We start from the raw sequence: 27290 nt of genomic DNA, 5'->3' as shown, positions 1-27290 counted from the left end.
CCTCTCAAATTCAAATATAATATCCAGTTAGTTATAGTGGAGGGATATTTTTGTCTTTTCATTTTTTGAGAGAAAAAAGTAGCTTTCCACTATAACTAACTAGATATTATCCAGATTTGAATGGATAATTCTAAACTATCACTCAATTGACAATGTCCTCCTCCAAACTTTTAATTACGACAATTTCTCTCATAAATTACCAAACAATTGACAATGTCTCCAAGGCCAACAAAAAGACAAAAGTGACCCTAATTTTTTTTTTTTTTTTTTCAATAAGACAAAAATATTTCAATAAATGTAACAAAAAAAAAAAAAAACCCAAAAAAAAAACGATATTATTTTTTTTAAAAAAAAAAAAATTCACACCCTTAATTGAAAGTTTGGGGGGAACATTGTCTGTTAAATGGTAATTTAAGTTTCTCCTAAACTTAATCATTTAGTTTATATTCTAACACTAAGTAATCAAACGTTTCATATTTTCATCCATAGTTTAATCGTTTCATATTTTCATCCATAGTTAAACTATGGATGAAAATATTGTATTTCCATAATATGGGATATTGATGTTGACAGATAAATATCACACAATATCACAGTTTATGCGGAATTAACATATATTTAAATCTAAGCAAACAATCACAAAAACAAGTAAAATCAAACACAATCATTTTTGTGACGAAGAAGAAACCTTTTAGAAAATAATCTAAAAGTAAAATCTCTCCGGGGCAGCCAAACCCAGAAAATCACTCTCAAAAAATTATCCAGAGACTACAGACACTGGGAACACTTACAAACCGATGCAAGCCCTTAACTCTGTAAGATTAACAAGCCTCCAACTCGTCTCCTCGTTTGCAATCTTCTTCAACGTGATTTTCCTTTATTGGATCCTTCCGATTGACTTCAAGTAAGGACAATGAAACTAACACAAAATTCTCTATGAAGAATAATCAGGCTCACTACAATTGAACACTCAAATACAGCCTCTCACGAATTCTAGGGTTCTAAAATTCATACCTCTCTTTTCTATAAAGTTGTATTTATATCACATATAACACCCTAGACGTGGGCCCACTTAAAAACACTTTGTGGGCATAAAACTTGCGGGTTGTCCGGACTGAGAAGCTTGCTATCCGAACAAGGGCCTTGCGAGCAAGCAAAAATAGGCTTGCTGGAATTGGTGTCCGAACAGGCTACTAGGCTGTCCGCACCCACTGCATAGGAGGAAATATCGCATTCTGAAAATGCTGTCTGGACTTGATCAACAGCTTCAATAGAGATCAATTTGTGGTTCGATTGAACTGAAACTTTGTAGGGATGTTCATGACATGTGAATCCTGATTATGTACGGTGGAGATTGGATTATGAGCAATCTATATCAGTGTTTAAGCCCGTGGACAGTAGCCTCTGTATTTTGAAACCGAATTAAGCCAACAAAAATACTAACAAATGTGGACACTACTTGCCCTCTCGGATGTAAAATTTGTGTCTGCCAAAATCTTTCTCAGTAAGGATTTGAGAAAAATTGACAAACAAAAAAGTAAAAAAATAAACAAAAAAAATGTCTCATTATTCATTTTTGTTCTTAATAACAGGGGATGATATATGCAGCAACTTAAAACTGCCCCAGAATATCTTCTAAATATTTATTGAGGTCATGTTTAGCTCAAATACTGCGAAATTTGATTTTTTTTTTTTTTTTTTAATAGCTCCATATTTTGGATAGCTAATTATTTCTGTGAAGCTTATGGAATCGAATTTAGTCAAAAAAATTTTAACGTTTTTCTAGATGCAGACCAATGGGATTCAAAGTACTACTCTAGACGTACGTAAGAAGTAATCTCAGTTCAGATTAAAATAATTCAAAAAGGGTTAATGAATTCAGAATTGTGCTCAAGACACCCATAAATTTTCCTATATTGTGAGCTGCAAAAGTCAAGCATAGGCTCGGATAATCAAAAGATGGGTAGCAATATTAGATCATTGACCTAGCTTTGTCAAATTGCTTTTAAGCTAAATTATAAATTATAAAGGGGAAAATCTACGTCACCTCTTGAAGTATATCCTCAACTCTTTTGCGTTTTCGACTAACTCAAAGTATTTAAATGTGGCAAGTTACAGCCTTTGTCATCTTTTTTTCGTTCTTTTGGTTTGAGTGCGTCGCACACACTTCACCTTTTAAAACATGAACTTGTTATAATTAATTAGACTTTTGGAGAGTCAGATGTTACTTTTTTAAACATTTGATGCCAAAAGTCAGGAAATAAAGTGTATTTTTCCGGGTTATAAATCATAACTTCAGCCAAGTCAGAAGTCAATCTCTAGGACTTAATCGGCCTTCCTATTCAAACAAAGCAGCAGATGGGTAACCAAGTGCCGTGTGATTCAAGGCACAGATCGAGTAGCTATATATAAAAACATACCCAACCATGTTAATTAACAAAGGGAGTAATTCATCTCAGTAGATCTATTACATTAAGCAATGGCTCATGCAGGTAACTCTTTGAGGCCTACTTTGGTAACGCTCTTTATATTTGCAATCATCTTATCTCCAATGGCAACGTCTGATGCAGCTCGATTGACTCAAAGAGGTAAAAGAAAAAACTCATTACCGTACCATTAATTCAGCAGCTTTAATTTATATGGCAAGATTTTAAGTTTTATTTTCAAATTTGGTTGCAGCTTCAGGACCCATTTGCCCTGCTTGTGTATGTTGCACACCTCCCCCACTGGGCTCTTGTTGCAAGTGTTGCGCTACTCCTTCACCTATCGCCAAGTCTGAGAATGGGTCTCCATGAGCCTAGCTACTCAAACTTTCTGATTCTACCTTTATTGTATGAATAAAAGGAATCTCTACACTTCCCTTTAGACCTAATCCACCTGTTTTAATATATAATGTACGTCATTTTTCTTCTTCATATATTAACAAAGATGACTTAATTAAATATATAATTAATGTACTTTTTTTTTTGTCTTTATCCTTGTCATCCTTTCTAAAGATCAGTCATGATTCTATTAAACGGAAAAATATATATTGTGGCTAAATTAACCTTTTATAGGTAAAAAGAGGCACTTCTCACGCTAATTACAAATTTGTTAACAACAGCTGATTTTGATGTTTATAACTGATTTGTCAAATTTCTAATGGAGCTAATCAGAATAGATCTAATAATAAATTTGAAAAAAAGAAAAAGAAAAGTGAGATAGAAGAATAACATATATGTCTCATATTCATTAGCATACCAATTTTCGTCGCTATAGCCTATATATATTCATTCTAATAAAAAATTTCGACTAAATGGCACTTCCTCTCCGAATTACCCTTCCTGGGTCACCTTCCTTTATCAATTTAGACTTTTAGAATATGAGTGAAATTGTGTTTGATAAATAAAATTTTTAAGTAAAAAAAAAATACTTTTTGACAAAAGTTTTATTTTTATCTTTAATAGGTCATTTGATTATGTGCATCTCCCACTGATGTTGTTTTGTCTTTAATGTACATATATAGGTGAATAATTTGGTTTGTTTGAATTGCTTGTTGCAAGACAGTACTATACTAAATCTTTCATTTGAAACCCTTTGTCATTTTGTGCGAAAAATGGGAAGATATTTTGGGAGTGCTTGTAGACATGCATGGGGAGTAGTGATATTGGTTTCGGTAATATTTGTCTAATCTATGTTGATATTTTGTGATTTCTTCATGATTAATATTATGTTCAAGTTTGTGATATTAATGTTACATTGTTTTTTCCTATTCCACATTTATATGTTTTATGAGTGTTTTAGTAAACAAGATTTCTATCAATGAATAAAAGAGGAATTCTAGTTTAATGGTTTAATTGAATTTCTGTTGTAACTCATTGCAACTTTATTTATTCTAGTTTGGTGGTTTAATATAATTGCCAAAAGGTGAGTTTGGTTAGATTTTTCAATTGCCTAATTCAGTAGCAAAATAATTTTAGATGTAAGATCGAGGAGTAATTCTAAGTGTCCTACTTGTATTCTACTAAAAATAATGTGGCTATTAAAATCACCATTGCGCTTGTAATTAATTATTACTGAATTTCGATCAACGGGTGATTATCTCCAAAAGAACGACTCCAAAGCTATAAACATCACTTCTGCCAGTTAACCAGTTTGATATGTAGTATCTGCAAGTCAAAGCATGTTAATTTTTCATATTTGTAGGCTTGTAGCAAAGAGTTTATTGAAAAAGTTGGCAACTCCCTTGATTTCGAATATCATAAGGTTTTTAATTGTCTAATGCCCAATACCAAATACATTTCACCTTTATTACCCCCATATCATTTGTATTTCAATTTCATTTCATAATGGATCATTTCTTCGGGAATATAAATTTCATTCTTTTATTGGCAAAGAAAATAAATGTTGAAGATGATCATAAGTAACATAAATGATAATAGAAATACTCACTCGGGGTCCAAATATCCAGGGGTGCCAGCAACAATAATTGACACATGAGTTCCACAATCGGTAGGAAAAATTTTGGATACCCCAAAATCAGCTAGTTTGGCATGAAAATTTTTATTTAACAAGATGTTTGCGGGTTTTACATCTCTGTGAATTATAGGTGGCTTGCAACCATTGTGCAGATACTCCAATCCTACAGATTCATAACCACATCATTTATAGAAAACGACAAAAAAGGACATTATAAAGGAAGAATTATGCAAATCAACTCATTGCTAACCTAGTGCGGCATCCATCGCTATTCGAAGTCTATGTTCCCAATTCAATATGTGTACGTTCTCACCTGCATCCGTTAATAAAAGGCCTAAACCTTGGTATACTTTGTTATTCAAAGTAAATTAACACCGAATATATACCACTAATGAATAAGAAAAAATTTTAAAGGAATTTATTTTTCAAATTCTAAAATTAGAAAAAAAATTCTTCTCCGAGGAGGATAAGATTTAATAAGCTGAATATGAAGTACTTTTGCTTATTATTTCAAACCTGAAAGATGTGCTTTTAAGTCTCTGTTGACCATGTACTCATAAATGAGCCCCATGGTATATTCCTCATAGCAATATCCGACAAGAGTAGTTAAGTTTTTATGATTAACCCTCATAAGAAGTTTAACCTGTAATTACAAAGTATCACTTTAATTTTAGTATCAATGTAAGACTATATATATATAAATGAGCTTTAATTTTATGAGTCACAGTTACGTGCTTCTGATTGAAATTGCTGAAACCCTTGAGTTGATGATGGAGATATCATCTTTACTGCTACTTGAGTGTTACCTATGTTGCCATGGTAAACTGTTCCAAATCCACCCTTACCAAGAATCCTCTCAAAGTTGTTGGTAATATTTTGGAGCTCAGAATATGTAATTAAATTGTCTTTGTATCGACTCCAACAATGCCTTTTGAATATTGGATTTAGTATCTACCATTGCTGCTAATGCTAAAATGATCAGTAAGTATATAAGGAGAATTTTTCTTTGTTAATGTCAATATGAATCATATAGTTAAAATTTGCACCTTTAGTCTTATCTTGTCGTTTTCTTCTAAGTAACAAGGTAGCAATAACAATTAATGAGAAGTTCAACAATTAATGCACCAAGTGATACTACTATTGGAACAACAATGTTGTTCTTCTCTTTGCACGAACCAGATCCACATAGCTTTGAATTAATATTGTCACCCCCACTTGGAATGATAGTACTGTTGGTGGCATTATCAAAAAACCTACAATTGAAATTCATGAAAATTTTGCAATTTGCAGTTAAAGAAAATTTATAGGGAATATTATATTTACTGGCCCCCTCTAACTACTAGTGCTCTATTTGCAATGTTCTATCAAATGTTTCCATTTTTGTGATAGCCCCCAATCTATCATTAAAGTTGAAATGCCCCCTTTCCATCCCAAAATGACAAAATACCCTAAAATTAAAAAATATATATATATTAATAAGAAAAATAAGAAAAAACCAAAATTAAAAGAAAAAAATTTAGTTTTTTTTTTTTTTTTTTTTTTTTTTTTTTTCTTTTTATCCTGCGGTATTTTTATCATTTTGGGTGTGGAAGGGACATTGCAATCCTAATGCTTGATTAGGGAAGATGGAAATTGCAAAAATCAAACATTAGAGGACCTTGCAAATATGATAATAATTACAGGGGAGTAATTGTAGTTTCCCCAAAATTGTAATCGTAAGGTTAATTTTTATTGTTTTTGACAAAAATCATACCTTAATGATAATAAACCATTCTTTGATCTTGCGATTAGTTCAGCTGGAACTGGACCAGACAGCTGGTTTCGTTCTAAGTTTCTGCATCGAAAGGTAGAATGATTAATTTTTTTTTTTCCCACCTACTTCTCTAGTGATGAAATTTGTAGCATCATTCTTCACATAAAAAGTAGCTTACAAGACAGTCAAGTATTGTAATTGAGACAAGAAATCAGGCACCGATCCTGTTAAGCTATTGTTAGAAAGATCCCTGAAATGAGCAAAATGCTTATATTTAATATTTGTTGAGGTAGAAAATATGTACTTAGAGCATTCCCAGCAGCTTCCCTGTCATATTCCCTAAGTTTAGGGAACCAAACTATTTTTTGCTTCCCTATCTACAAACACTCCACAATAGCTTCCCTTTATCGTTCCCTATATTAATTAAATATTATTTTTTACTTTTCTTCATTTTTTTTATTCTTTATTTTTATACTTTTTTAATGATTCTCTTTTAACTAAACCAACCAACAACTATTTTGTCAATTTCATTCTATGATTGTCTTTTTGTTTTCCTTTTTCTTTTTTTACTTTTTTTTTTTTTTTTTTTTTTTTTTTTTGTAATGAACCAACGGCCATTTTTTTTAATGAACCAACAGCTATCTCTTTTTTTTTTCTTTTTTTTTTTTTTTGTACTGGCAATGTTTCACTGTTTTGTAGCACAGCAGTGTTTCACTCTTTTTGTTGAAAGAGTGATTTTGGACCGTTGGCTGGCAGTGATTTTGTAGCACAGCATGGAATGACATTGCAGTGATTTTTATGACAATTTTCACTGTTTTGTAGCTGATTTTGGACCGTTGGCTGGCAGGTTTTTATAGCCAACGGTCCAAAATGTATCACTACCATACATTAGACCGTTGGCAGTGATACAGGTTTTTTTTTGGGGCAGTGTTTCATAGGTTTCACAGGTTTTTTTTTTGCTGGCAGTTTTAATTTTTTTTTTTTTTTTGTTCAACGGCTACCTCAAATGTGTATATATATATATCTTATTGTTGGTAGTTTAACATATAGCCATTATTTCTAGTTTTCATATATTTGAACCCAAATATCTCTTTCATTCATTCTTTCCCTTTTTTTTTTTTTTTTTTTTTTTCTTTTCTATGAATTATATTTTTAAACTTGATGATCTTTTATATGACTCTTCTTCAGATGATGAGTTAGAAATAATTTCAGCAATTGCTATGGCAAAAGAACGATTTGATAGCGAAAGAGGATCAATATCACGTCGTGATTCTGGTCAACGCCGCAATACTATTTGCCGTAATTCTTTGCAAGGTCAAGAAAACCTTTTCCGCGACTATTTTGCTGCATCGCCAGTTTATCTAGCCAAAAAATTTCGGAGGAGGTTTCGTATGCGTCGTGAACTTTTTATCTACATTCATGATGCAATAGTAGATCATGAGCCATATTTTCTCCAAAAAAGAAATGCTGTTGGCAAGCTTGGGCATTCTTCCCTACAAAAGATGACTGCCGCACTTAGAATGCTCGCTTATGGAGTAACGGCAGATCTTATGGATGAATACTTACGAATTGGAGAATCTACTGCAATGGAGTGTTTTAAACTATTTGTTCAAGCGGTGAATTCAAAATTTTCCACCGAGTACTTAAGGTCGCCAACCCAAGATGATGTTGCTAGATTGCTAGCAATTGGCGCAAGTCGTGGATTTCCAGGTATGTTGGAAAGCATTGATTGCATGCATTGGAAGTGGAAGAACTGTCCAAATGCTTGGAAAGGTATGTATTCTGGTCATATCCATGAACCAACTATTATTTTGGAAGCCGTGGCATCTTATGATATTTGGATCTGGCATGCATTTTTTGGGTTACCAGGGTCTCACAATGACATCAATGTGTTAGAACGGTCTTCTGTATTTACCAATCTAGCTGAAGGGCGTGCACCTCTAGTAAACTACTCACTCAATGGTCACGACTACACAATGGGATACTATCTTGCCGATGGTATATATCCTCAATGGGCAACATTCGTAAAAACAATTCATGCTCCACAAGGAAATAAAAGAAAGAATTTTGCTGCAGCTCAAGAGTCAGCAAGGAAGGATGTAGAGCGGGCATTTGGAGTACTTCAAGCGCGATTTGGTATTGTGCGTGGACCTGCACGTTTACACAAACCTGAAATGCTTAAAGAGATTATGATGGCGTGCATAATATTGCATAATATGATCGTTGAAGACGAGCGAGATTTATACCTTGGAGCAGATGACTTCGATTATGAACAAATCAATGAGATTCCACTCGAACCACCATCACATGAGCATACAATTGAGTTTTTGGACTTCATACAAAATCATCATCGTATTAGAGATCGAGTAACTCATTCTCAACTCCAGTCGGACCTTGTCGAGCATTTATGGCAACTACATGGCCAATAAGAACTTTTGATTTTAAATTTTGTATGATTGCACTATGGCTAATTGTATTTTTTTTTTAATACCTAGTCCATTAACAAATATATTAAAAACTACATGGCCTATAATTTCATATGATTGCATTTGCCTATTAAATGGTGAATTCGTATGATTGCACCTTCAGTTTGTCTTAGAATACATTAAAAAAAAAAAATGAATGGTAATTGAAGAGTTTCCTTAAAACATAACAATTTCCTTCAGTTTAGGAGTGTTCTATACAGCACATATGTAAGGTAGATAAAAAGGCTACTAAGACTACAGCTCAAAAGTAAAAGCCATGAGGTCCCCAAGAAGTGCAAAGGCACTCTGCCGGACATCAGAAGCATCATCCGTGTTATGACCACCATATCATTCGATTACCTTAGGAGCTGCTTGAGAAGATTTCCATAATATTGCAGCACATGCTTCAGGACTGGTTAAAGAAACATAGCCACAAGAAACATTAGAACCACCAAGACCATGAGAAATGCTAAGGAGCAGCTATAAACATAGGCAACTAAGGTGGAACTAAGAATTCAATTTTATATAGTAAATTAATATGTGTACCAATTTCATGATTTAAAATTTTCAACTATCCTGATGTACTCTCATTTGATAGTTTTTAAGGGAATACTTAAAAGACAGAAGAAAGAATAAGAATAGCACCTTGCAACATAGAAAGCAGAGTTCTCTAGCATAAACAATTTATTGGCACAAGCAATGGCAAGAGCTCCACCTGAACCACCTTCACCTGTTACAACTGTCACTATGGGCACTTTCAGGCCAAACATTGTCCTTAAGTTTTGGGCTATTGCTTCACCCTGGATAAATAAAGACCAATTCATCTTAATTATGCATGACAGAAGTACATCAAAGACAGAACAACTTGCAAGGTGAGAAGAATGGTTGCCTACACACTTGGCCAAGTTCCTCAGATTTGAGATCAGCAAAGGCCCCAGGAGTGTCAACAAATGTTACAATAGGAAAACCATGATGATCAGCATATTTCATCATACGCAAAGCCTTCCGATAACTGTATGCAGACATTTGTTTCAGTGAACTCAAACAGTATTTATTAAAAAAAATGAAAAGGATGCATAAAGCTGAGAATTATGCATCACTTTCACATCTCAATTGTGCCCCCTCAAATTTTGTGCTGCAAAATAGACTTTGTAGAGTTTAAGCAGGAATTACAATATAAAATTTGTAACTCAAATTTTTGAAAATGGGTTCAAATATTTGGAGTCTTGTATACTTCAAAGAGGCTAATAATCAATCTAATTAAGATCTTGAAACATACCCATGAGGAGTTGGCATTGCAAAGTTGCGTGCAATGTTCTCCTTTGTGTACAGCCAAAAATCTTGTTTCACTTTCTCTAACCACATTCTTTTGGCTATTTCCACTCATGCTCGCAACACCTTTATACAATTTACCCCATGGAGAAATTTACTCCCGGTAATGATCAGACTGTTAGGATTTTACCACAAGTAAAGGTTTCACAGTTGATGTTGCTCATGTAAATTATGTAATTTAATTAGTTAGAATCTTCACAACAGGCACAGCAGATGCCAGAAGAAAAAAAGGAATATAGGTGCTAAAACTGAAATTGTTTGCAAAGACAGACAAAAAAAAAAAGGCTTATCATATATTTGTAATTTTTCCTTTTGTTAAAAAAATTGCTTAGAACTAGAAGGCCATCTCAGATTTGGTTATAATCAAATAAAAATTTCTTGAACTTACAACCCAATATGAAAAAGGCAGCAGCTATAGAACTGGTGTTTGAAAATTCAGACAATAGAAACTAAACACTTTGGAAATTCACCTGTTGATACTTGCTTTCCAAAGCACCAATTTGATCACTAAAATCTAGACCAGTTTCATCAGCCATCCTACGTACCTGAAAGAAAGATAGTAGTAATACTAAACAGTAGATATATGATGGGGATGAAAGATCTGAGATCCATGTTGGTAGCTTAAGAATAAAATGTGATTTTTAACAGCAACATCTAGAAGACATAAGCATTACTGAATGGCTCTTCATGCTTATTCAATTACCAAAAGTTTCTAAACTCTAATGCCAGTTTTAATTTGTAGTGAACTTGTTTAATAAAAACATAGAACTTATTGACATGAAGTTCCCCAACTGAGCAACTTACCTCAATAATCTTTTTCTCTAGATCAACCAATGGCTTTTCGAAAGGAAGTGTGACTGGTTTTGGTTTCTCAGTTAAAGGCTTGAAGTGAGACAGGTAAGTCAAGTGACCACTGGTGATGTTTGGATCAATATCATCCGGCCATGGATAATCATGCTGCTTTCCCTTTCTGACTTTTGCAATGACACAAAACCCATTTCTGCTTCTAATCACAGAACCTTCAAAAGCCTTTGACCAATTTCTGTTTTCTCCTCTAAATGAAGTTTTGAATAAATAGCTAGTGAAAAAGTCCTTGCCAAAATACAGATATGACCTGGATTCAAAGCCTTGATTTCTGCCTTCTCTTTGTGCTCCACACTTTCCAGTTAATATTGATAAGGTAGCCATTTCAACATTGAAATCTCTGTGCAGATACCAGAGTTAATACACAAATGCCTCTTCACCTGGGCTGCATTCCTGCCATTACATCCCTACAAAAAATGAGTTCCTTTTTTCTTTTTATAGTTCAGAATCTCTCTGCTAGGAGCCAGAATCATATTCTTCATTTTTTCATGCATATTAAACTAGTCTGAAATTTGAGAAAACTTCAAAGCAAGAAAGAAAGTGACGGTATGGTTGATCATTGGGAAAATTTAATGTAGTAAAAGACGAGAATTATAGCTTAAAATGATTGAGGAGGCTTTGCTATGCTGCTTGGGAGTTATGAGGATTTAGGTAATGAGGATTTAGGTGATCCCAAATGCTACACCTTCTCATACAGAATTTCACACACTGCCTTTGCACACAAAGAAAAGGAACTTGATACATTGATTTACAAAATTACACAAATGCTACACCTTCAGTTAGAACCTCATCAGAGAAGATCTTCATACATGTAAACAACACAAGCATTCTTAGCTTTAATCAATGTGCAACAAAGAGGTCTGTGCTATTCTTACTTTCAATAGCAAAATAGTCACTGAACAAAAAGATGACAAAATCAATGACTATTTACAAAATTACATGATTAGTTCACTTAAATACAAAATAATACCCAAAGACCGATGACTATTTACTACTACGCTTCTCAATGATTTCCATTTGGAGAGATTGAATATATTCAGCCTGCATTTTAGACAAGTGGCTTGTATCCGTCATCATAATTTCTCTTTCTTCTTTCTTTTGTTCCCTTGCCTCTTTCCTAAGTTCAACCTCAAGCTTTTGTTTTTCAAATTCTGCTTTCTTTTGCTCCCTTTCCTCTTTCCTAAGTTCAACTTCAAGCTTTTGTTTCTCAAATTCTTCTTTCTTTTGCTCCCTTTCCTCTTTCCTAAGTTCAACCTCAAGCTTTTGTTTCTCAAATTCTTCTTTCTTTTGTTCCCTTTCCTCTTTCCTAAGTTCAACCTCAAGCTTTTGTTTCTCAATACGAATGATCTCCTCCTTTGTCGTATCGATCTCTTTCTTTATCTCCTCATGTAATCTCTTCTTCGCTTCCGCTAATCCACTCAAAACCTCCATCACAATCTCTTTCTCTCCACAATTGTTGCTCTTTCTTTTTCTCTCTCTCTCTTTCGCAGCCTTCTTGCCAATAGGTCTCTCCAAGTCTACATGTACATCTTGATCATTGTTATCTTCCCCTAAATGTATAACATCTAGCGGATAAGAAGTACTTGTATCAAGGCATTTCCTTTTCAAATCTGATTGAGTCAACATATATTTCTTCCATTTCGGTACTGTCTTCAACATATTCCACAAATGTTCAAATTGAAATATGGCATTGTTATTCAACTCCTGGTACATAGCCTTTGCCATATTGATCTAAAAGAAAATGATTAAAATCTTGAATCAAATAAATGACTAATTTACACTACTAGTAAGAAATCATTTATACCTTATCTTGCTCACCAATACCACTTTGATTCCTATGTTCAACTTGTTCTAAGTACCCACAGAATTTGTTGATGACTTTTTGGATGAAAGACCATCGATTTGATAAAGAATGTGCAGTCCGTTCTACAGTGGTTTCTTTCTTGTTCTCATTATAGTTCTCCAAAATCCTATCCCAAAATTTGGTGCTTTTTTGAGAATTCCCTTGAATTGGATCAAGGCCAGTATTGAGCCAAGCCTTTACTAGTAAAACGTCTTCTTCTATTGAGAAGTTTGTTTTTTTAGTAGTAGACTTCTTTTTAGGTTGGGGTGGATTTTCATTGTTGTATTGACGCCCCTCTTGTAAGAGCATGGTGAAGCTTTGGGTAGGAGTTTCATTGAACTCTTGCAACCCCTCTTGTGAGTCCATGAGTGCAAGTAGCTGAATGAAAAAAAAGGAACTAAAAATATCATAAATTTGGTTCCATTCATGGATCCATGTAACATTAAAGATGCAATAAATGTACACATAACATCCTAATTTGCCTTGAACCAGTCCCTTAACAATAAGGAGAATAAACTCTAAATGATATTCAAAGATGCACTTTTTGCTTGGGAAATCAAAGGGTACAAAAGCACTCAAAGACTAAGCTGTAAATTTAAATTGAAGCAACACATTATTCAATCTATGGTGCTAGCTACAATCTATGGTGCTAGCTACAATGTGGGATCTACTACCCTAATTTATTGGGTTCGATTAACAATGTAAATACACATTTAAGATGGGAGGTGTGTGGCACTTTACATATAACTGCAGATTGCAAAAAATGTAGGCTCTACAAAACTTGAGGAAGAAGAGGATATCTACCCCAACTACCCCAACAAATCCACAATGACAACAAATCTGATCTCACACCCATCTAACCTCCCCAACAATCTGACCCAAGTATATAACCAATTTCCTCAAGAGACGCTTCCAATGAACACCAAGAACCAAATATAGAAAAATAATTCATGCAGCTCTAAAGTGACAATTTCTAAAACCATCCAAATTCGATGAACTTAGTTTTCGAATAATTCATGCAACTCTAAGAGGGGCAATCTCAAAAAATAAACAAAATTATTAATTGAACCAAATTGAAATGAAAAATGGAGACCAAATTTTCCATTTATTAAACTTAGGTATCTGCCATGACACCCAAGAGGCAAAAAAAAAAAATGCTTCAATATTTGCAGAAGCAACACTAGACAAAAATTCAGTCAGGACATTGTCACCATATTTGAATAATCACCTCAACCACTATATATATACAAAAAATTCATCAAACATGTTCTTACAGTTCATTCATACATACATTTATATGTAAATATGAATGTGTGTTTGTGGGAAGTCGAACACAGTCTAGGTTTTACTGAAGAAACTTCTTGGTAGCCGGCCAATCAGCTTTAATTTTATGGCAGCTTGAAGGAGGGGAGCACCCTCGGCAGTTTCTAAGTAACTTTTTTTCCCCTGGAAGTTTTAAATTTTTTATTTAAAAAAAGAAAAAGAAAAGACCCAAATGTATTAATTACAACTTGTGGAAAAAAATCATGACACTTGGATGCATTCTATTAAGATGTTGGATGAACTAATTTATACGTATGTGCAGCAAGTGAAATTTTGTCTTCTTCTTTTTTCCTTTGTATGTTCTTTTGATTCATTAACCTCAAGGCTCAAGCTACGATTGAGTCGAGGAGATCAATTTATCTTCCTCTCCAATCCTCTCCAAGGTTTCTCAAACCTTCTCAATAAATATAAGAATTCTATATACAAAATAATTTCAAAATATTTGATTACAGAGCAATGAACATTTAGGAGAAGACAAACCCAAATTTAGGAGAAATCGAACAAAAGGGAAGAATGAACCTTTCTTCCAATCGAAGAATGAACCTTTCTGAGCTGGACACTGGGAATAACCAAACGCACTACGCTCGCCGGAAAAGGACTGGTTCAGCTTTGCCCAGGCGCTGCCCACTCCACGACGACGGTGGCTCAACCACCGTTCTTCAGTCTCTCTCTCTCTCGGCTTGAACAGAACGCTCACCATTCTCTCTCAATCTCGAACTTTCTCTCTTTTCGGTCTCCTCTCTACCTTGTGTAGAACAGATGAAAGTTGAGAGGTTGAAGAAGATGGAATTTTCGCAGAGAGAGGCTGTATTGAGCGAGATGGGTGGCGTGTTGGACAGGAAAGAAAGAGCTTGCGTTGAGACTTGTGCTGACAGGAGAGAGAAAGATTTATTTTTCAATTTAATAAGCCTTTGGATTGCTACAGTGGAACCCAATATATTGGGTTCCACTGTAGCATCTGATGGTTTAAGGAACCATATAGGGAATCTGCTGTGGGACGTTTTTTGTGATTTTTTGGACATATTCCCTAAACATAGGGAACAGACCCCCTTATAGGGAGTCTGCTGGGAATGCTCTTATATTTGTAGCATCATTCTTCTACAACTTAATTAGCTAGGCATGTTTTTCAGGTGGCAAAGGAGAATAAAACCACTCTACCTTCAGCGGGTCTTTTCATCATCAGATACCACTCATTCTATGGTAATTAAATACGAAAATATATAATTAATTTCTATAAGTTAATTAAATCAGTTAATTCTCTAATGGAGGTATTTAGTATTAATTGCAGCATTACATAAATCAGGGGCATACAAGCACTTAATGAATGAGGAGGATGTTGAGAATCTGAAATGGCTTGAAATTTTCAAGTAAGATAATTAACATGCATGCTTCTCTCTTGATTATGGATGTTTTATTATTATTATTATTATTATTATTATTATTATTTATTTATTTATTTATATATATATATTTTTTTTTATGCAGCAAGTATGATCTTTACAGCAAGAGCAAAGTTGTAATAGTAAGGTTAAACCATACTATATTTCCCTCATTGAAAAGGTGATGATTCTTCCCTCTTATCTGCTACATTATTTGGTTAATTATTGTTTGTTAACATGAACTATGTTGTTGTACGTTGTTGCAGTACTTCCCTGCCAAGCTAAAATGGTGAAACTGAGGGGATTTGAAGCTTGACGAGTCAAGATATGCATCAGATGGCTTACCTATCTGTTATATTATATATATAGCTAGTTGTTGAGATTATATCAGGTTACTTTTCGAGTGGTAGTTGAATCTTTCCTTTTCTTTTTTCTTTTTTTTCTTTTTTTTTTTTTTTTTTTTTTTTTTTTGGCTTAATGCTAGTGATCATGTATGAAATAAAGCTGTAGCTGTATTTTGTTTGCAATTTTAATTATATTTCTTTTCAATAAGCCTGAAATCTTTAACTTAAATTGACTGAAACGGAGTTCAAACTAAGGACTTCTAGCTTGAATATCATATTAAATAACTACTTATTCCAAAAGCTTGAGAGAAAGAGATAAATTTAAGAGAAAAGTCCACATACACTCCTCAAACTACCGGAACAAGATCATCTCCAGTTCAAATATAATATTCAGTTAGTTATAGTGGATGGGTATTTTTGTCTTTTTATTTTTTGAAGGGACAAAAATAGCTCTCCATTATAACTAACTGGATATTATTCAGATTTTAACTGGTGAGGATCCTAATTCCAAACTACTACCCAATTAACAATGTCTTCCTCAAAACTTTCAATTACGACAATTTCTCTCATAAATTACCAAACAATTGACAATGTCCCCCAAGGTCAGCAAAAAGACAAAAGTGACCCTAATTTTTTTTTCAATAAGGCAAAAATATTTCAATAAATTAAAAAAAAAAACCAAAAACAAAAATAGAAACAAAATTAATTTTTTTCTTAAAGAATTTTTTTTCTTTTTTTTTTTTAAAAAAAAAAAAAAAAATTCACACCCTTAATTGAAAGTTTGGAGGGAATATTGTCAGTTAAATGGTAATTTGATGGGGTATATAGAGTTTCCCCTAAATTTAATCATTTAGTTTATATTCTAACATTAAGTAATCAAATGTTTCATATATTCATCCATAGTTTAACTATGGTTGAAAATATGAAACGATGATATGAAAAATGTATTTCCATAATATGGGATATTGATGTTGAGAAACGCTTAACAGATAAATATCACACAATATCACAGTTTATGCGAAATTAACGGATATTTAAATCCAAGCAAACAATCACCAAAAACAAGTAAAATCAAACACAATGATTTTTGTGACGAAGAGAAAACTTTTTAGAAAACAATCTAAACGTAAAACTTCTCCGGGGCACCCAAACCCAGGAAATCACCATCAAAAGATTATCTAGAAATTACAGACACTAGAAACACTTACAAACCGATACAAGCCCTTAACTCTATAAGATCGACAAGCCACCAACTCGTCCCCTCGTTTACAATCTTCTTCAACGTGATTCTCCTTTATCAGATCCTTTCGATTGACATCAATTAAGGACAATGAAACTAACACAAAATCCTCTATGAGGAATAATCAGGCTCACTACAATTGAACACTCAAATATAGCCTCTCACGAATTCTAGGGTTCTAAAATTCGTACCTCTCTTTTCTATAAAGTTGTATTTATATCACATATAACACCCTAGACCTGGGCCCACTTAAAAATACTTTTTGGGCATAAAACTTACGGGCTGTCTGGACAAGGGAGCTTGCTATCCGGACAAGGGCCTTGCGAGCAAGCAAAAATAGGCTTGCTGGAATTGGTGTCCAGACAGCCTAGACAGGCGACTAGGCTGTTTGGACACCCACTGTATAGGAGGAAAAATCGCATACTGAAAATGCTGACCGGACTTGATCAACAGCTCCGATCGAGATTAGTTTGTAGTCTGATTGAGCTAAAACTTTGTAGGGATGTTCATGGCACATGAATCCTGATTGTGTACGGTGGAGATTGGATTCTAAGCAATCTATATCAGTGTTTGAGCCCGTGAATAGTAGCCTTTGCATTTTTGAACCGAATTAAGCCAACAAAAATACTAACAGATGTGGACACTACTTGCCATCTCGGATGTAAAATTTGTGTCTGCCAAAATCTTTCTCGGTAAGGATTTGAGGAAAATTGACAAAGAAAAAAGTAAAAAAATAAACAAAAAAAATGTCTCATTTTTCATTTTTGTTCTTAATAACAGAGGATGATATATGCAGCAAATTAAAACTGCCCCAGAATATCTTTTAAATATTTATTGACGTCATGTTTAGCTCAAATACTGCGAAATTTTATTTTATTTTTCCTTAAATAGCTCCATATTTTAGATAGCTAATTATTTATGTGAAGCTTATGGAATCGAATTTAGTCAAAAAAAATTTAACGTTTTTCTAGATGCAGACCAATGGGATTCAAAGTACTACTCTAGACGTACGTAAGAAGTAATCTCAGTTCAGATTAAAATAATTCAGAAAGGGTTAATGAATTCAGAATTGTGCTCAAGACACCCATAAATTTTCCTATACTGTGAGTTGCAAAAGTCAAGCATAGGCTCGGATAATCAAAAGATGAGTAGCAATATTAGATCACTGACCTAGCTTTGTCAAATTGCTTTTAAGCTAAATTATAAAGGGGAAAATCCACTTCACCTCTTGAAGTATATTCTCAACTCTTTCGTGTTTTTGACTAACTCAAAGTATTTAAATTTGGCAAGTTATACCCTTTGTCATCTTTTTTCATCCTTTTGATTTGAGCGCATCCCATACTTCACCTTTTAAAGAGTTAAATGTCATTTGCTATAATTAGACTTTTGAATAGTTAAATGTCACTTTTTAAATATTTGATGCCAAAAGTCATGAGGTAATTAAAGTGAATTTTTTCGGGCTATAAATCATAACTTCAGCAAAGTCAGAAGTCAATCTCTAAGAATTAATCGGCCTTCGTATTCAAATTAACAAAGCAGCCAATGGGTAACCAAGTGCCTTGTGATTCAAGGCACAGATCGAGTAGCATATTTATAAACATACCCAACCATGTTAATTAACAAAGGGAGTAATTCATCTCAGCAGATCTATTACATTAAGCAATGGCTCCTGTAGGTAACTCTTTGAGGTCTACTTTGGTGACGCTCTTCATATTTGCAATCATCTTATCTCCAATGGTAACCTCTGATGCAGCTCGTTTGACTCAAAGAGGTAAAAGAAAAAATTCATTACCATGAATTCAGCAGCTTTTATATATATGGCAAGATTTGAACTTTTATTTACAATTTGTGTTGCAGCTTCAGGACCCATTTGCCCTACTTGTGTATGTTGCACACCTCCCCCACTGGGCTCTTGTTGCAAGTGTTGCGCTACTCCTTCTCCTATCGCCAAGTCTGAGAATGGGTCTCCATGAGCCTAGCTACTCAAACTTTCTGATTCTACCTTAATTTATTGTATGAATAAAATGAATCTCTACACTTCCGTTGAGACTAAATCCACCTGTTTTAGTATGTTATAATATGGACTTTCTAATCTTGGATCAATATTATATATATATAATTAATGTACGTCAATCGGCTGTGGACTACGCTTAATAAAGCAGATGTCACTAGTAATGTACGTTTTTTTTTTTTTTTTTAGGTCTTTATCCTTTGTCACCCTTTCTAAAGATCAGTCATGATTCTATTAACAACAAATGTCTTAACAACAACCGTTGATTTTGATGTTTATAACTAATTTGTCAAATTTCTAATGGAGCTCATCAGAATAGATCAAATAATAAATTTGAAAAAAAAAAAAAAATGTCAGATAAAAGAATAACATGTATCATATTCATTAGCATACTATTTTTCGTAGCTATATTCATTCCAATGAACATACGTGAATAATTTGGTGTGTTTGAATTGCTTGTTGCAAGACAGTACTATACTAAATCTTTCATTTGAAACCCTTTGTCATTTTGTGAGAAAAAGGGGAAGATATTTTGGGAGTGGTTAAAGACATGGGGAGTAGTGATGTTGGTTTTGGTAATATTTGTCTAATCTATGTTGATATTTTGTGATCAAATAGACTTTGTGATTTCTTAATGATTAATATTATGTTCAAATTTGTGATATTAATGTTACATTGTTTTTCCTTATTCCACATTTATATGTTTTGTGAGTGTTTTAGGAAACAAGATCTATATCAATGAATAATAGAGGAATTCTAGTTTAGCGGTTTAATAGAATTTATGTTGTAATTCATTGTATCTTTATTTATTCTAGTTTTGTGGTATAATATAATTGCCAAAAGGTGAGTTTGGTTAGATTTTTGAATTGCCTAATTCAGTAGCAAAATAATTTTAGATGTAAGATCGAGGAGTAATTAATTCTAGGTGCCCTACTAAGAATGATGTTCTATTAAAATCACTATTAAGCTTGTAATTAACCATTATTAAATTTCGATCAAAGAGTGATTTTACTAGCCACATCATTCTTAGTAAGACACAAGTAGGCTACCTAGAATTACTCGAGATCGAGTATTGTGTTCAAGACAAGTTTGGAGCTGAAATGAAGAAAAATCAATAGTTGAATATTTGTATAAATCAAACTCAATTTAGATTGATCAAAATTGCGTGGAAAATGAAAAGTTTGTATGATAAAATCGCAAATTTGGATTAATAAAAAAAATTAAACTGATCAAAATTAAAAAGTGATTGCATAAACAATTTCAGATTGCTAGTTGGTGGAGAGACGTGTTCAAAATTTCTCTTAGCTTTGCACATTGCCATTGTGGTGTTTCAAAGAGAGTTAGTGTTTGTTGCTGTCTTTGGATGGAGATGGGGAAAGCAATATAGGACTTCTTTTGGGTTTGCATTGGTTCCACTACAAAAATTTATTTTTTTAGTTACGGACAAGTAGTAACGTGTATATGGGGTTACCACGTTACTAAAGTATTGTAACGTGTTGTTTGTAACGTGTTTGGGGCGTAGTGAAATTGGACGTAACAAAATGAAATTTTGTAACGTGTCAGAAACAACACGTTACTATTTGGTAACGTTTAGTAAAATCACACGTTACTACTGGTTATAACGTGGTTAATGCCACGTTACTACGAGTTGTAACGTGGGAAATGTGCCACGTTACAACCAGTAGTAACGTGGCATAGGTGCCACGTTACAACCAGTAGTAACGTGGCACATGCAGCCACGTTACCACTAGTAGTAACGTGGCATATGTGCCACGTTACAACCTTTTGTGACGTGGCATGTATGCCACGTCACTAAAATTTACAGGGAAGAAAATTTTTCTTTTTTTTGTAATTTTTCTCCAGCATACATTTCTACTCTCCTGCATCCAACCAACCAGCATACATTTCTACTCTCCTGCATCCAACCAACGACCCAACATCCAACATATATAACCCACATCCAACATCAATAATCAACCCATGCATAATCATAACTAACATCGTGTAACTAAGTAATTATAACTTTATACAAACAACTAACGTACAAATTTGTAATAAAAAGTAAAATACAATACAACTAACGTGATCAATACAACATCATGCTACACAAATCATCTGCGCCGCATTAACTGCAAAAAGATAAAACGAACAATCAATTAGCTAATTAGTGAACATTTGTAACTTTAAACTCCTAATAAATAATTATCACATGCATATACAACCTCGACATACATATTAACTATGTATGCACAAACACATATTAATTATACAAAGCACAAACACATATTAACTGTACGAACAATACATGTTTATTCAATGAGACAACTTCAACAAATATGGTAACTATACAAAGCTTCATGCTCCATGCACATATATATCTATATATATATATATATACTTACGGGGTGCCTGAACGACGGGTATAATGTATTGACAAACGAGACTTCTGACCAACCGGCGTCTGAAGTGTGGTGTCATTATGATCGTCCTCAGCTTCTACTCTTACGTCATCTACACATATTACGTTGCAATTGTGTTAAATGCGAACAAAGTTTATTTGACTCATAAGATAACTGTGTTAATCAAATAAAAACAATAAAAATATATTGTTACCTGATCTGCTATCAACTGAGGATCTCACAATCACTCGGGCTGGGGACTCCGCATCTTGCGGATTCCGGGTAGTCGTCACCTCCAAATCGGAGCCCATACGTCTCGACCCCTCAAGGCTGCGAATCCGGGCCTCATACGCTGCCATCTGAGCAGCCATCTGAGCAGCCATCTGAGCAGCCACCTGCTCAGCAACCCGTGCAGACACCGCCGCAGTCACCGAAGCAGTAATTTCCTCACTCTGCTGCGTCAGCCGCTCATCCATTTCGTGACGATGCTTCTCCCTCTCTGATTGCATGGCTCTTTCAAATTCTTCGCGCGATATCATCGGGCCGCCCCGGTTCTGCGACCGTGTTTGGGACGGTGTATAGTATGAGTAGCTAGTGCCAGGTGCGGGCAAGATATTCTTACTGACTCCACGGACACGACCCGCATACTCTGGCTTATTGTTGTGCGCCTGAGCATAAACATCATCCGGTGTCCACCTAATTGTGCCTTGGGGCCCTTCTACCTGCTCCGCAGGGTCATTTGGCAATAACTCTTCCATCCGAGCCTATACATGAGCATTCACATTTACATACAATAAAATAAGACTCAATAAGTTAATACATAACAATAGATTCACGACAATAAGTTAATACACTTACGATTCTCTCTGCGGCCACCGGATTTGGACGGCTACCATCTGACTTTGTATGGGACTTGATATACGTGACCGCTCGTGTAGGAGTCTTGCCTGAACTAATAAACTGCAATAAATTGAAAGCATCAATTAAATATTTATGATATATACTACGCAATATATCACAAATATGTATAGTCATGGTAAGTAAGAGTAGTATAGTACCTCCTCATGTGCGACTCTTGCTAAGCTCTTCGAGCCTGTGTAATGCGGTATTTCATTCTGTTTGCGTATGTCTTTCATGTGCTGGCAATAAGCCTACGAATCCAATATGTAGACATAATTAATCGCTAAGCCATCAAAGAATAATTACAATTAACAAAAGTCAAATAGTTCGAAGTCATAACCTACTTGATAATCGGGAGTACACCATTTTCCCAACAATATTTCCACATCTCTTGGGTTGTACTTTGAAATGGTGTGAGCCATCCTTGCCGACACTGTCCCAGGAGTGTCGTCGCTCTGAATCATGAGCTTCTGCCTCAACTTGTGCCTCAAAAGCTTTTGCTTCTCCCCCATGTCTCTAAAAGCATCTTTTTTAATTGCCGCCATATCCGACCCAGGCATGATATAGAAGTAATTCTGCATCAATTAGCGAGGCTCTAATTAAAGCGTTTGTTGTTTCACAAATTATTTAATTTTAGACTGGTACAAATCATAAAGTACAAACATCTAAACTACACTTACCATCAATGACTCAAATAAATCTTCCTTGCTTTGTTCTGGTACATGCTTCCAGGGGTCGGATAGCTTGATAAAAGTCCCGGTCTTGCACGTCTTCCCTATCATCCGTCTAAATTTTTTGCCGCTTTGTCCTACGGGTTGCCACGCGCCATTATACTCCATGACCACCCTTTTTCCATCAAGAATGTCCCACAACTTGTGTGAGTCTTTTACGATCAACACCTCAAAGTTACCCGCCCTATCTGCAATGATGAAGTATATATTAGCACACAAATGGTTAGACATACATTATTTGAATTTATGTACTAATTAACTATATGTACCATCATGCATAAATATGTACACATTTATGGTTCGGAATATCATACATACATACCTATCGTGCGAACCTCGTCAATAGTCAATGCTGGCCAAGCAAGGTCATCATCATGCTCATCGTGCTGCTCACCTATCCCATCATCCATGTCTTCACCAGGTTGTGTCTCACTATTATCCATAGGTGCGCCGCTGTTTGGCTGCTGATCGAAAAAGCCATGCGGCAATGGGGGTGGCGGGGATGGCATACGCATGGAGGCGCCAGGCTCGTAAGGACTAGGCTCATATCGATACCCAAACTGTGTAAGGCCTGTCGGGCCTCTTGCCTCCGCGAGTATTTGGGATATCTCAGCTGAAGTGGAGATTAGGTCACAGGCATGATCGTCTCTGGCATGTAACTGCTCGTCTACATTATCCGGAAGTATAGGTCGATACCCTGATTGCTGCTGCATAAGCATAACAACTTCCTGTGCCTCACTATCTGTCAGGACATGGTGTGATCTCGATGTAGAAGCGGCTCCCCGCCGTCCTCTTGACTTCCCCCGAGTACTCATAGGACCCTGTGAAATACAGCACGCACCCAATTAGTTATGTGTATAGTGTGAAAAATATTCATTGCATATATGACGCAAAAATTAATAAATGAACAAATTAATAAGTAACAACAAATCAATAAATGTAAAATATTTATTTCATATGAAATGTCATACGCCTCGATTGGTGCAAAGCCGGGTCGGACATATTGGATGTCATCGTGCGGATCGTACAACTGATTATTGTTTAAAGTGAGTGGCTCACTCTCGATCTCGTGATAGTTGGCATGAGGATCATCAGGCGTTTGACCCTGACCAACGTCGTATATGTTTCTAGGTTTCGTCCTCACCGCGCAAGCCCAATCTGGATTCCTTTTATCTCCGACGTAAAAAACTTGTTCCACTTGGGAAACTAGTACATACGGCTCATCACTAATCAGGTCCCCCTTATGGACAAGGTTTTTGAAGTTGACAAGCGTTATGCCATACTCGTCCACCCTGTATCCCCTGTCCCTTGTGGTGTCCGCCCAGTCACACTTGAACACAACATATTTTGTCCTGTCGTAATACTCCACTTCAAGTATTTGAGTTACTTTCCCGTAGTATGTTTCGCCATCAACAGTCGGCACGCACACGCCACTATTCTGAGACCTTTTTCCCACATCATGTGCGACAGTTCGAAAGAACTTGCCGTTTACCACATCTCTATTATATTGGACTGCTGAGACCATCGGACCTCTACAATGCATTACTAGTTTGGCACCCATATCCTTCCGAAGTCGATCGTCCGAACTATCGACCTACGAGTCATATACAATAATGATGAAGTTTTGTTAGTGCATTGATGAAACATTATGAAATTTATAAGGGGTGACATTAGTCTTACGTAGTCACGGTACCAATCGCAGAATTGCTCAAAATGTAGGGTTTCCAAATGATCATCCGTAATCGTTCGCCCCCTGTTTGCACTTTGTCTTATCGAATCCTTATGTAGCTTACATTTTGAAATAAAATCAATTAAATTTAATTCACAACTAACGTTGTTGCATGATATGAGCATGCATATATTCATTACACAATACTAACGTCCGCAATTGGAGGAAGTCATCTGAGTTAAATAGGATGTAACGGTGAATCTGTGTCAACGTGAGACGGTTGAGAACGACTCGGGTTCCAGCTCCTTTAGGCCCATCCGGGTTTCATTGCGGCCTATTGTGGAATGTCGGTGCGTTCTCTAAATACATCGAACAAAATGCCACGAACTCAGTTGCTATGTAGCCCTCCGCAATGCAACCCTCAGGAGCCGCTTTATTTCGCACACTTGATTTGAACACCCCGAGGCTCCTACATATCAAAACTAACTAATTATTACATCTAATCATTGTTTTAAAATAAATAAATGGCAACAAAATTTTAGTTTTAATTTTTTTCAGTAAATGTTACCTCTCTGCCGGATACATCCACCTATACTGTACCGGTCCACCGAGACGGCATTCACGGGCAAGGTGCACCACAACATGAACCATACTTGTGAAAAAACTGGGGGGGAATATCTGTTCCATCTTGCACATAGTCGTATACATCCTATCCTCAAGTCGGGTCAGATCCTCTTGGGTCAACGCAGTTGAACATATGCCCCTGAAGAATGCAGAAATTTCAACTAGCGGTCTAACTACGTTACTGGGCAGTGATCCACGCAATGCAATTGGGAGAAGCTGTTGCATAAATACGTGATTGTCATGACTCTTTAAACCCGATATCGTCCGGTCCTTAAGTTTTACACATCGGGAAATGTTCGAGGCATATCCGTCTGGCACCCTTATATTTCGAAGCACTTTTAGGAAACTAGTTTTATCCTCTTTAGACATTGTGTGGCAAGCATGAGGCATATAGATTCTTCCATCATCATTTGTGAAAGGATGCAGTGCTTGTCTCAAACCCATTTCTTGCAAGTCTTTTCGTGCTTGAAGGTTGTCCTTCGTTTTTCCCTTAATGTCTAGAATTGTGCCAAGTATATTGTCCATCACATTTTTCTCTATGTGCATGACATCAAGGTTATGCCGCAATAAATTATCCTTCCAGTACGGCAAACGAAAGAAAATACTTTTTTTCTTCCACAAGATATTATCAGTTCTCTTTCTCTTTGCATGTGAAGTATCAATATTAACTGACTTACTGGCGCTCTCATCCCCAAATGCTATCCCTTCTAACTGTTTTAGGATTTCATCTCCATCTGGAACATCAGGGGCACATTCAAGTTCTCGGTTACCGTCAAATGTATTTTTTTTTCGCCTCCACGGATGATCCATGGGCAGGTATCGCCTATGCCACATAAAGCAAAACTTATGTCCGTGTTTTAACCGTCTAGACCTTGTTGCATGCATACAGCAAGGGCATGCCTTTCCACCCCTTGTAGGCTACCCAGACAAGTCCGCGTATGCCGGAAAGTCATTAATTGTCCACATCAACTGCGCTCGGAGCATGAAATTCTTTTTCAATGAGACATCAAATGTTCGTACCCCCACACTCCATAGTTGCTGCAATTCCTCAATTAACGGTTGCATGTACACATCTATATCCATTCCAGGTGAACTTGGACCTGGAATAATCAAGGATAATATGAAAGACGTTTGTTTCATGCACATCCAAGGAGGCAGGTTGTACGGTATAAGCATTACAGACCAAGTACTGTGGGATGTGGTCATGTTCCCAAAAGGATTAAATCCATCTGAGGTTAGGCCAAGTCTTACATTCCTACTGTCTGATGAGAAGTCCGGATATAAATTGTCGAATGACTTCCATGCTTCGCCATCGGCAGGATGCCTCAAAACGCCGTCCTTAATGCGGCCTTCTGCATGCCACCTCATATAGGGTGCAGTATGCTCTGACATAAAAAGCCTCTGTAGTCGTGGTATGATGGGAAACCACCGCAAAACCTTGACTGGACGTCTCTTACTCGACGTTATGGGGTGGCCATCCTCGTCGAAATTAATTTCGTCCTTCCACTTAGATTCTCCACATTTAACACATGAATCTAAATCGTTATTGCCCTTCCAGAACAACATACAATTATTGCGACAAGCTGGAATCTTCTCATACCCGAGTCCCATGTCCCTAAGAAACCGTTTCGCCTCATATGTATTAACTGGCAAAGCTCCATCATCTACAGGAACCAACTGATTGATTAGATCGAGGAAACACGAGAATATCGTATTACTAACTCCACCCATGCACTTCAAATTGTACAGATGTACAGTAGCACTCAGCTTGCTATGTTTGGTCTTATCATGAAGCGGTTTGTCTGCCTTTTTAAGCAATTCCTCGTACTTTCGTACGTCACCTCCATCGGCTTCGTCATCCACAATGTCTTCTTCCTCTCCATGCACCTCAACCCGAGGCTCCCTATCGTCAACTCTAACTTCGTGCATGCCGAATGCATCACGCAACATGGCAT

The 27290-nt window shown here is 35.7% G+C and overlaps 3 protein-coding genes and 1 long non-coding RNA gene across 4 annotated transcripts; 2 read left to right on the top strand and 2 right to left on the bottom strand.

The window, feature by feature from the left end:
• Window positions 1-2479: 2479 nt before the first annotated feature.
• Window positions 2480-8640, top strand: LOC132187863 (uncharacterized). Its single transcript, XM_088517515.1, has 3 exons — window positions 2480-2588; window positions 7400-7984; window positions 8108-8640. Exons 1-3 carry the CDS (start codon window positions 2480-2482, stop codon window positions 8638-8640), a joined length of 1227 nt encoding a protein of 408 aa, XP_088373641.1.
• Window positions 8641-11856: 3216 nt separating this feature from the next.
• Window positions 11857-13081, bottom strand: LOC148584827 (glutathione S-transferase T3-like). Its single transcript, XM_088517514.1, has 3 exons — window positions 12677-13081; window positions 12190-12603; window positions 11857-12000 (listed from the first exon to the last, which is right to left on the bottom strand). The coding sequence occupies exons 1-3, from the start codon at window positions 13079-13081 to the stop codon at window positions 11857-11859; spliced, it is 963 nt and encodes a 320-aa protein (XP_088373640.1).
• Window positions 13082-18631: 5550 nt separating this feature from the next.
• LOC148584826 (uncharacterized) lies at window positions 18632-19104 on the top strand. Its single transcript, XR_015912604.1, has 2 exons — window positions 18632-18772; window positions 18859-19104. It is a non-coding gene; the product is annotated as an uncharacterized LOC148584826 (long non-coding RNA).
• Window positions 19105-21123: 2019 nt separating this feature from the next.
• LOC148584825 (uncharacterized) lies at window positions 21124-26727 on the bottom strand. Its single transcript, XM_088517513.1, has 10 exons — window positions 25280-26727; window positions 25066-25180; window positions 24043-24636; window positions 23365-23863; window positions 22992-23230; window positions 22656-22886; window positions 22470-22562; window positions 22270-22371; window positions 21654-22175; window positions 21124-21141 (listed from the first exon to the last, which is right to left on the bottom strand). Exons 1-10 carry the CDS (start codon window positions 26218-26220, stop codon window positions 21124-21126), a joined length of 3354 nt encoding a protein of 1117 aa, XP_088373639.1. The 5' UTR covers window positions 26221-26727.
• Window positions 26728-27290: the final 563 nt, after the last annotated feature.

This window comes from Corylus avellana, chromosome 6, assembly GCF_965113065.1.
Source record: "Corylus avellana chromosome 6, dhCorAvel1.hap1.2, whole genome shotgun sequence".
Classification (NCBI taxonomy): Eukaryota; Viridiplantae; Streptophyta; class Magnoliopsida; order Fagales; family Betulaceae; genus Corylus; species Corylus avellana.
This window is presented reverse-complemented; position numbering and strand designations above follow the sequence as displayed.